The following is an 11,737-nucleotide window of genomic DNA, read 5'->3' on the forward strand; positions in this document are numbered from 1 at the left end:
ATCTCTTATGATTATTGAATGTGGATTGTTTAATATGCATTTTAGGTGTTTGATGAAATGTTCAGCTGTCGAGTTTTTTAGTCGGACTCTGTGATTCCACCGATCATTAAACTAAATGACTTTAGCATTTACGTTCGCTTAATACTTAATACATATAATTAAACTGTTTCATTTAAAGAAAATTCCATGAGTCACTCACTCTCTCAGAGGGTAAAAGTGACATCACACGAGTGTAAAGTGTGAACAGACTAGAGGATAAAACATAAAACAATGCACTACTGAAACGCTAAAACCCTAGAAACTGGCGATGATGACAGTTTTAGCAATTTCCACATCTCCAAAACTTGCTTCAAATTCGATTTTATTTCGTAGAACACAAATATCACAGCATCATCCAATTGGACGTTGTAATTTTTCAACATCACATTCTCTAACGACAAAATTAGGGTTTTCTTCATTTGGTAGAAAAAATCAACTACGTTTCGTGGTAAAATCAACATCTGATGTTACTAATAATAGTAATAATGAAGAAGAAGAAGCTGAAATTCAAGCACGAGGGGAGAGTACTATGCCTGAAAGATTCAGATACCTGACTAAAGAAGCCCCTGATCGTCCTGTTACTTGGCCTTATTTTGTTGGTACCAATTCTTCTCTTTTATTCATTTGAACTAATTTATTTATTTATTATATAATGTATAATAATCATAATTGGTTATAGTTTCTTGATGATTCAGCCCCACTATGCTTAATGCTGTTGTCTGTATTGTAAGTTGTAACCCCTGCATTAACAAAATATATTGAATCGATGATGCACGTTTACTCCGAGTTGAATAGTACTATAGTAAGATAACTTTGTCTTGAATCGAAACCAGATGATTCAAACTTATTTTTGGTATAATTGTTACTGTTAAAGTCCTTTAGTATGTTTTATGTTTTTAGGATTATCTAGTTTTTAGTATGTTTATAATTGCTCATATATCACCATGAAATTATGAATTACTGAAGTTCCTTTTCTTTGTTTTCTTTTTGGTTATTAATCTAGCACTCGGTTTCCTCGTGTACGCTTGGCGAACGGTCTTATGGGAATTTTATAACTGGAAAAAAGCTGCAACATCAATACTTCAATTCTTCGGTTATCTTTCAAAGTTCGTATTAGCCTTAATATTCCATTTCTTAGGTCACCCAATCACATCCACAATTAGAGCCATTGAAACTACTATTTACACCATTCGAGCATTTTACTCACAAATAGTACAATTCACGCCCATACCTGAACTTTCAACAATAATCATACTAACATCGGCCATACTAGCCATCAGTGAAGCATCATCTCCAAATTCAGTAGACAACCAATGGCATTTGTTAACCGTTTCTGGGTTGACTGGATATTTTGCAGTCAAAGGAATGATTGGAGACCTTGTGTTTTGGACGTTGCTATCCGGGTTATTTTGTTTTTCTCGTTTTATAAAAAAGAGAGATTATGTGTCATCTGTTTTGCCTGTTGCAGCAGTGCTAACTGGTGTAGGTGAGCCGTGGGTTAGGGTTGTAGTAATGGGCGGCTTTTTGGCTTTGGCCATGGTTCAGTACTCCAAGAATCAGCCAATAGAGAAAGATGAAATTTTTACTACTGATACTACCACAACGGGGGCTCGAAGGGTGCCAGTTCCTTTATTATGTGCAGCATTGGCAATTGGTGTTCGTGTTGCTGCTAGATGGGCTGGATACCGACATTTGACATGGATGGTAGTCTGAAAGATCTTCATGTGGTTCAGATCAACGTTGTCTATCTGATGTACATGTATTGAGTCCATGTTCTGAAAGCTATGAAATTGGCACTCGGAAAGTGGTTATGTTGTTAGTTTGTTTGTTATGTTCACTGCATAATGTTCGGTTGATAAGATAGACTACCTTGCTGGTTCTGATGCTCCAGGTTTTGTTTACAATTTTTACACCCACTTGTTGTGCTGGTTAACGACTAGACTTAGAAATTCGAACATAAACTGGAATATGCGGTTGCAATTTTGCTTTATCTGATTTGTAGTTTTCTAACTTCTCGCTAGTTTGTCTTAATAACATTTTTGCCGTTCCAAAAAAAAAGTTTCAAATATTAACATTATAAAACAAACACCAGTCAATAATTAACTAACCTGCTACCAATATTAGAGCCTAACAAACATTTCTTATATAACTTGTTACCCACAAGTTTTTTGTTCAACATGACAGCAAATTCAAAACTTACCATTCAACTTTTAATCTTTACAAGAGTCACCCTAAACATGTATAAACATTCAAAACCAAAAAAAAAAGGCTTACACAATAGATTTCCCTTAGTTAATTCACACTATCTCAATAACTATGAGATGGTAAAAAACAGGGAAACTTTAGTTTAGTGCCCATTACAACGTTTGTAAACTAAATACACCTTTCTGATCCAAAGTTCATGCCGAACTACCTCTAGACAGGTGGCAGGCTGACTAAGAGTTGTCCATTCACCACACTGCAGTATATAAAAACAAAAATCATGAGGTTATCATACTTTTTTTTCCTACTATAACTAGAAGTGGCCGATTCTGCCCATTAACTTTTGAACCGGGTAATTTGGGTTATGCTTGATCTCACTGTTATAAAAGTCGGCCGACGCATTGCTTTGAGGACTAACTCGTCCCACTTCGCCCAAAAATACCTAAAAGTCGGTCAATGCTAAATAATCGGGTTAAAGTCGGTAAAAGTCAAAGTTGGTCAAAATTTTAATATTCTTTACAATTACATATTGTGCCCTTTGACATATTATGTGTAGTATGTGTGTGTGTTAGATGTACTTATGTGTGTGTGTTAGATTTACTTATTACTAAAAGTCAACATTGGTCCACGCCCAAAACGTTCAGACTCGACTGACTTGTCTGTCCAAGGTCCAGAACAAATCGTCCTTGACTCTCAATTTTACATCCTTGCTTGATCTCTAACGGGTCAGATGAGTACAATAAAACAATTTGCTTGATAAAGAACAGGTCAAATGGACCAAAAGTCATCTAAAGTGTATTCTTAGTCTTTAACAGAACCACCTAACTCATATTATTAAAAACAGATCATTCGAAAGTAGAAGATTTTAACAAGTATTTTGGGGCCACCTAATCCAACTTCTATTCACCCGTACCATTTTATTTTATGAGTTGAACCCATTTAACCCCGTTACCCATTTTGCCACCTCTAAATAGTAAACGTTTTTGTGGAATCTGCATTTAGTCACGTAACATACCTTTTAACATAGTAATAACAAAAATCGGCCAAGATGAACGTCTGAACCACCTCTGCTAATAAGACCGTCGGCAGCCAAAAGTAGCCGCTTCCTAGTAAAAATAGATACGATCCAGCAGATTCGTACACCTAAAGATCAATACACCAATACATCGCTTAAGTTACAGTTTGGAGGTTTATTTGTACAACGATAAATTCACATATAAAACATTTTATACGTATATAAACAATGGCTTTATGTACCTGGATGATCCAGTGAGCACATCCCAAAAATCTTGCAAGACCGAGTGCAAAAACGTAACGGGCAGTAGATGGTTCGATCATCTACATTTTAGAAAATGCTAAAAGATTTATTTTATGTTTATTTTTAGTTAAGTATGTGCAACATCGGGATACGGCATTCGTTCAAAGATTCAAACCTTGGTTTTCTGCATCATAATTAGCTGGGGAAGGACTGCAATTGATTCCAAATACACGCAAAATGCCCATGAAACTTTGCTCATGTGAGAATGATAAGTATGTGGGTGAATAAAAATAGCAAGAATAGCACACGGTACCAACTAAAGGGAAAAGAGAAAAAAGGAAAGTACTTGTCAGCACAACAATAATACTAATATTTTCCTTTAGTTTAAAATAAAGATGTAATGTATGTATATGAAAAAAAAAAAAAAAAAATTTGTATGTCAACTAGTAGTATAAGTTAAAGGCAGGGGTTGCATTTACCAGATAGTATTTGGGCAAGTTGTCAAGGTCTTCATTGTAGGTTGCATTTAGTTTAAATCGGATCATATATATGACCCAAAGAGTAGACACTAATGTAGCAAAATCAAGAACGGTGTGAATGTCGTGTTCCATCATATAGCTACAACACAATCTTACAGCTAGAAATATAGCTGTGAGTTCTTGTGTCTGTAACGAAAGCCCTGCAAAAACACACAATATTATCTACAATACAAGTATAGTAGGTTTTAACTAAAATATAATGATTATAGAGAGTGTTAAAGTAATGATCATAAAGAGTGTGTACGCAACCACAAGTTCTATAAGACCACTCCCTATCATAACTAAAATAACTAAACTTCTTAGCTGCCACATCATCGCCACTTAACATTATCAGTTATCATTAGTGTTGGTGCATTGGTAGTGACCTAAGGAGGTCAGGGATTCAACTCCCAACTCCCATGTGCTGCAAATATATTTCCCTTGTGGTTACCTGCCCATTTCATGGGATTCAGAGGTTTTAGAAGTCTATATATTTGACCTCACCTGAGGAGATTTTACCACACGTGATGTCCATATGGATTTGTGGTAGGAGTGTCCTCCCGAGGAGGAGTAGGTATGTATTGGTTCGTTCAGGGAAATGATCGGGTGGGTGGGTTCCAATAGCGCGTTCGGCCCCTGTCAATGACTCCTAACCTCTTAAAAAAACATAACTACACACTACCTATCACAAAACTACAAATACCCACATAAAAAAACAAACGAAGAGATTATGTTCATAATGCAAAGAACAATGATCGCCATGGCGGAAGCTAAAACTGATTCATGTCTAAAACGTGAAAGACATGGCTTATGGCTAAAAAGGATGGTGATAACGGACTACTTATCACGGTCATTGGGAGTGGTCTAAGTACGTATTTAATGTCTCGTACTACGTACATATCTATATATATATATATGTATATATGTGTATATATATATATATATATATATATATATATATATATATATATATATATATATATATATATATCAACAATTTTACGAAGTATTGGATATTTGGATTGATAAAGATCATAGGAAACACCAATACACCGTTGCTCTATCTCAAATAACAAATTATTAATTAGAAAATGAAAAGCCCAAATGGACTAATCATACAATTCATATCAATCATCCAATTCGTATCAAATGGTATCAAGAACAATATTGATACAATTCATATTGATAGAAAGTTCATATCAACAAATTACATAAATAATCAAGAACAATAACTCTGCATGCGATCAAATGGTATCAATCATATCAAATTCATAAAAAATTATTTCAAAAAATCAACAAATAAAATGTAACACCTATAAAAAAAAATTGAAATTTGAATCGTACCTGAGCAGGTTTTGAGGGTGGTAAGCTTGTAAATAAGAAGAATGATACCAGAAGCATGAACAAATTCAGAAGCAACAAAAAACTGATTTGTATCGCGAACGAGAAATCTAAGAGAAATAAGAGATGATAAAAAACACGTAACTGCTAAAAATATTTTAACTTTTATGGATTGTTTACGAACCCAAACGAACAATTTATTCACCGCCGAATTACCTCTTTTACGACCCATTTTTCTTGTTATTTAATAATTAATCAAAAATTAAATTAATATCAAATCAACGGCGATGATAACCACCCTCTTCTTTATCTTCCCTCTTTCTTGCTTTTCTCGCCGGAGAAGATGATCGAGAGGAAGAAGGTGATGAAGGGTGGTTGGGCGTTTTCTGGTCTGTGATAATTTGTTTGGGACAAATATATATGAAATAAAAGTTATGTGTTTTTTATTTATTTGTGTTTGTTTATTTTATAGGTGTTTTTGATATTTGCTGTATTTGGTTGCCAAACAAATCTACGGGCGAGAAAAACATTACGTACATAAAACATAAAAATAAAATATGACCACACTTAATTATTTTTATTTTTTATTTTTTATTTTTTTAAGAGCAACTGAACAGGATTTTATATTAAACAAAAGCCAACTGGCTAGAGATCAATACCACAAGCACACAAGATGCGTACACTATAAATTACAGACTCCAAAGATTAACACAAAAAAAGACCATGAAACAAGCTTTGGCTGTTTGAGTCAAGAGCCCTTGGGTTTCTTCTCCAATCTCCAAATTCGCAGGTGACCTTTTTGTTCGTGCTCGACAACCACAAGTGTGACAACACTTTAACACTGCACACCACATCCTCATTTAAAATAGCCATTCTATTCTCCAAGGGCGCGTGAACTAATTTGTTTCTCCACTTTCATATCGACCATAGGAGAACATAACGAGTCGCAAGACACGCTTCATTCACCTCTATAGGACCAATATCATAATTTGCCAAGTTAACTGCATTAAGAATGCCATTAGGAATCGAAGACGAAAAGCTGCACCAACACAGAAAGCGACGCCATAAAGGAATGATACGCGAACATGGAGTGAATAACCCGTATTTTTCCGTTTACTTTTCGTTTAATTATTTTAAAGTCAGATAATTAATTATAACATCTCTCGTTTACTCTAGTGTATTTAAGATAATTCGTAAAGTTATTTTCCGCACCCGACACCAAACTCGAGAGACTAACTTTGTCACTTGACCAAACTTGATCAACTAGTAGTTGACTAAGTGAACTAGTCATCACCTCCCTCCCACTTCCCCATTCACTTTCATTTCTTTTCTTTTTCATTTTTCTTTCAATTACTACTTCCATTATTACATCCTTTTCATCTTCATCACTAAATCACCATCTAAATCTTATCAAGGAAGCTAACATCAAAACAAATTACATATTTGGAATCCTCTCTTCATCCTCTACAACTTGATACCAATTTCATCTCTAGTGGGTAACTTTCTAAAAACTCTAGATTTCTTGTTCTTGGTGTTCTTGACTTATAAAAGTGTTAATTAGTGTCTATAGCTCAAGTCTAACATGAATATGTGATTTGTTTGCTCGTTTTTTCCATTTTTGTGTAACTAGCTTGAACTTGAAAAATGACTAGTTTAATCTTGAGTTTTGGTTGATTAAATGTTGTTAGATGTTAAAGTTCATGTATTAAATTGTGTTACTAGCATCATTAGCTTCAATTTGATGTGTAGGTTGACTTGAAAAACTTCACTATAATGATTATTGATTTTGCGATTTTTGGTTAGAGTTTGATAGACTTAAATATCAGCTTTTGATGCATTGAATGCTATGAAATGTTGTTGGTAAGTGTTTAGTTGCAATGTAATACGAAACGGCATATCGTATATGTAAATTGGGTTCTCGAGTCATGAAATGCATTTAATGAACTTGGAGTAATTATGTTGAACATTAATGATGGATTTTGGGGTAATAAATGTTGGAATGATTGTTGTCAATGTATTGGTTGAACTAGGTGTTACAAGTATTACCAAATGATGTATCATATGTGTTTTATGAGTTGCTTGAACATTTATTGTGTGTTTGGGGTTTTATTTCAGATTCATGTTTTGCAACAACCCAGTGCCCAGGTGCTTTTCCGCGGCGCGCCAAATGGCCACGCGGCGCTGCTCCATGAGTAATTTGAAGTCAGCCTTTTTCCAAGCTGTGAAACATCTAGTAAACTGAGGTGGCGCGGCGCGGCTAACCCTTGGTGCGGCGCGGCCATGACTACGTCAGCACTTCCTGTTTTGTATTAACTTTTGTCACACCGTTTAATTCCCGCTATGCTATATATGCCCGATTAACATGAAAATTGGCCAACATGCTTATATATGACTACGTTTTTATGTACAATATTCGGATACACGACCCGACCCCGTTGACTTTGAGTTTGACCAAAGTTAGACTTTTAGTCAAACTTAACCAAAGACTTATGTAATCGTTCTAACCTTCTTTTACACTTGTATCTTGCATGAAACTTGACAACTTGACTCACATGCTATATAATCGAGTCGTAACGAGCCATAGGACTAATTGAACAACTTCGACCGACCTCGTATTTTACCGGTATTGATATAACCTACTTGTTTAGGTCAAGACTAGCATTCGTTCTTGCACACGTTTACTTTGTGAAGTACCTTTTACTCGTGCACTCGAGGTGAGATCATAGTCCCACTTTTACTCTTTTACACTTATACTTGGGATGAGAAAACATAAGCGTTTCGTTTTACAAAGTGAACACAAGTACGGAAACAAACATTCTACGTACGAGTTAGAACAAAAAACCTCAATTCAATTATCATTAGTTACACTTGCAGGGTGTAAGCGAGAACTTATGTTGTGTGGATCCATACGGGTTTGACAAACCCTCATTCGGACGGTTCGCTACCGTTGGCGAATGAAATATATTTTCGGGTATAGTGTAGGTTCTAACACTATATTAACGGGGTTCGTATACAGTTAAGCCTTGATAATTGGGGGCTCGTGATACAAACAACAACTTTTAGAATGGTTCACTATTATTCCAACGTTATAAATCTTGTGGTTCAATATAATATACTTACTAAACCTATGATTTCACCAACGTTTTCGTTGACAGATTTTCTATGTTTTTCTCAGGTCCTTGAATGCTAAGTGGTACATGCTTCCGCACACTATTTTGATACTTGCTTGGATGTCGAGTATACATGCATACGTGGGGATTCTTTTGACTTTACATAAATTGTGTCGCATAGGTTTCATTTGTACTTAAACGTTGTAACTTAACTTGTTGTCGAACTACTTTTATAAACCTTGAAACATCCTTACATTTGAAATGAATGCGACATATTTTGGTCAAACTTTGTTTTAAAGACCTATGACCACGTAACGGGACCTAAGTTGACGCGCGTCGTCAATGACGATTTTGACGGGTCGTCACATGTGGTATCAGAGCGTTGGTTGTAGGGATTTAGAGTTCATTGGTGTCAACCCCGAGCCATAGGGTGCATTAGTGAGTCTAGACTACAACCGGCATATAGACTTGAAGTAGGATTTTCTTGACTACTTGTACATTTATACTTGAACTCTTCTATTCATATCTAACTCCTATTCCATCTTAATCTCACGTTGTTTAATTTGATTGACACGCCATCTTGACCTTATGAAGTAATGTTAAATGAACATGTGAGTTAGGGTAATATAATGACCGGGATTATATTACGGTAACTCATGTGAACATTCCGACATTATAACATAAAGAATTTAGGGCGGGTCAAGGCAAACTTTCTCCCGATCTTTATTCCATATCACGATTAGTATTATTGAGAATACTAATCAACGATATTCTTGTGTCTTGAAGGAACAATGGCTCGCCGAGGTCAATGCAATACTCCTCCCGAAACTCTCGAACAAGCTCTTCAACGAATGATAGCCACAGCCGTAGATGCGGCCATGGCCGTACACTCCTCCAACAACAATAACAATAATAACCACAACAACAACCATGGAGCCAATAATTCAAATGAGGGATGCTCCTACAAAAATTTCATGGGGAGCAAACCTCACACTTTCAATGGAACCAGGGGACTGGTTGCTTTCACCCGATGGTTTGAGAAAACGGAAGCTGTTTTTAGCATAAGCGGTTTCCGGGACCAAGATAAAGTCAAGTATTCCACCCACACGTTCGCCGGTATCGCTCTCACATGGTGGAACACGTATGTGTAATCGGTAGGTACCGATGAAGCCCACGCACTCTCTTGGGTCGATTTAAAAGAAAAGATGATCACCGAATACTTCCCACGTGAAGAGGCTCGAAGGCTCGAACACAAGCTAAGAAATTTAAAAGCGGTCCGAAATGACCTTAAAGCTTATGATCAATGGTTTACCGAGCTAGCCTTGATGTGTCCAAACCTCGTGACTCCTAAGTCCCTAAGGGTTGAATTTTACATGGATGGCCTCCCTAAGAGCATTCAACACGGGGTAATGTCATCCAAACCCGCTAACCTACAAAAGGCTTTAAAGATGACCCACCAATTGATGGAAACGGTGGATGTGATTGAAGTGCCGGCACCAAAGGTCGAGGATAAATCGGGTGGCAACAAAAGAAAGTGGGAAGTCCCCCAATCAAGCAACTACAACAACAACAACTTCACCAAGAAGTCTTTCACCTCCGACGGCAAGAAAGGTTAAGCCGAAAATCTACCTTTTTGTAACAAGTGCCACAAACATCATTTTGGTGAATGTGGCAAGCCATTTTGCAACAAGTGCCAAAGAAGTGGCCATGTGACCAATGATTATAGAAGTACCGCTCCCGTCGCTCAAAAGGGGCCCAATGCACCAAAAACGGGTGTTTGTTACGAATGTGGCCAACCGGGTCATTTTAAGAATGCATGCCCAAAGAAGAAAGCTAACCCCAATGCACGCGGCCGTGCTTTCAACATTAACACCAAGGAGGCCCGAGATGACGATGAACTAGTCACGGGTATGTTTCTCCTCAATACCTCTTATGTTTCTTGTTTATTAGATTCGGGTGCCGATAAAAGTTTTGTATCCAAGACCTTGACTCATACATTTTGCGCTCCACCACTCCCCCTAGATACTACTTATACCATTGAAGTGGCCAACGGGAAACTATTGAGTACCGACAAATTTTATCGGGGGTGTACGTTAAACTTATTGGGTAAAGAGTTTGTAATTGACTTGATACCTATGGAACTAGGGAGCTTATATGTAATAATTGGTATGGATTGGTTAGCCAAAACAAAATCTCACATCCTTTGTGATCTTAAAGCAATCCAAATTCCTATCGAGAATGGTGAACCCTTGATTGTTTATGGCGATAAGAGTTGCACCGGACTCAACTTCGTCTTGTGCCTTAAAGTTGAAAAATATCTTCGTAAAGGTTTTTTTGCGATCCTAGCCCACGTTAAGAAAGTCAAGACCGATGAAAAGCATATCGATGATGTGCCAATTGTTAGTGACTTTTCTGATGTATTTCTCGAAGAATTTCTGGTTCTTCCACCTCACTGACCGGTTGAAATCCAAATCGATCTTATCCCAGTAGTGGCACCCGTAGCACGTGTACCGTATAGACTTGCTCCATCCAAAATGCAAGAATTACAAAGTCAAATTCAAGAACCTTGACCGTGGTTTTATCCAACCTAGCCATTCACCATGGGGTGCTCCGATCTTATTCGTTAAGAAGAAAGATAGATCCCTACGAATGTGCATCGATTATCGTGAACTAAATAAATTGACGGTTAAGAACCGATATCCTCTTCCACGCATCGATGACCTCTTTGATCAACTACAAGGGTCTTGTGTATATTCAAAAATCGATATCCGCTCCGGTTATCATCAACTAAGGGTTAAGGGGGAAGATGTCTCCAAAACCGCTTTCCGGACTCGTTATGGTAGTTATGAATTTCTTGTGATGCCCTTCGGTTTAAAAAATGCACCGGCGGTGTTCATGGATCTTATGAACCGCGTGTGCAAGCCATATCTAGACAAATTCGTTATCGTATTCATAGATGATATCTTAATCTATTCAAAAAGCGAAGAAGAACACGAACAACACCTCCGACTCGTGCTTGAACTCTTGAGACAAGAACGACTCTATGCCAAATTCTCCAAGTGTGAATTTTGGTTAAAGGAAGTTCAATTTCTTGGTCATGTTGTAAGCAATCAAGGTATTAAAGTCGATCCCTCAAAAATCGAAGCCATTAGTAATTGGGAAACCCCCACTACTCCTACTCATATTCGCCAATTTTTAGGCCTCGCCGGTTATTATCATAGATTCATCGAAGATTTCTCTTTCGTTGCACGTCCTCTAACCGCGTTAAC

The 11,737-nt window shown here is 37.0% G+C and overlaps 2 protein-coding genes across 2 annotated transcripts; one reads left to right on the top strand and one right to left on the bottom strand.

Moving 5' to 3' along the window:
• Positions 1-268: 268 nt before the first annotated feature.
• On the top strand, positions 269-1,927 carry LOC139873097 (uncharacterized). Its single transcript, XM_071861033.1, has 2 exons — positions 269-638; positions 1,043-1,927. Exons 1-2 carry the CDS (start codon positions 308-310, stop codon positions 1,750-1,752), a joined length of 1,041 nt encoding a protein of 346 aa, XP_071717134.1. The 5' UTR covers positions 269-307; the 3' UTR covers positions 1,753-1,927.
• Positions 1,928-2,199: 272 nt separating this feature from the next.
• LOC139872460 (uncharacterized) lies at positions 2,200-5,784 on the bottom strand. Its single transcript, XM_071860335.1, has 6 exons — positions 5,362-5,784; positions 3,979-4,178; positions 3,675-3,815; positions 3,499-3,579; positions 3,257-3,384; positions 2,200-2,497 (listed from the first exon to the last, which is right to left on the bottom strand). Exons 1-6 carry the CDS (start codon positions 5,588-5,590, stop codon positions 2,455-2,457), a joined length of 822 nt encoding a protein of 273 aa, XP_071716436.1. The 5' UTR covers positions 5,591-5,784; the 3' UTR covers positions 2,200-2,454.
• Between the last annotated feature and the right edge of the window lie 5,953 nt (positions 5,785-11,737).

The sequence above is a fragment of the Rutidosis leptorrhynchoides genome, chromosome 10 (assembly GCF_046630445.1).
Source record: "Rutidosis leptorrhynchoides isolate AG116_Rl617_1_P2 chromosome 10, CSIRO_AGI_Rlap_v1, whole genome shotgun sequence".
In the NCBI taxonomy this organism is placed as follows: domain Eukaryota; kingdom Viridiplantae; phylum Streptophyta; class Magnoliopsida; order Asterales; family Asteraceae; genus Rutidosis; species Rutidosis leptorrhynchoides.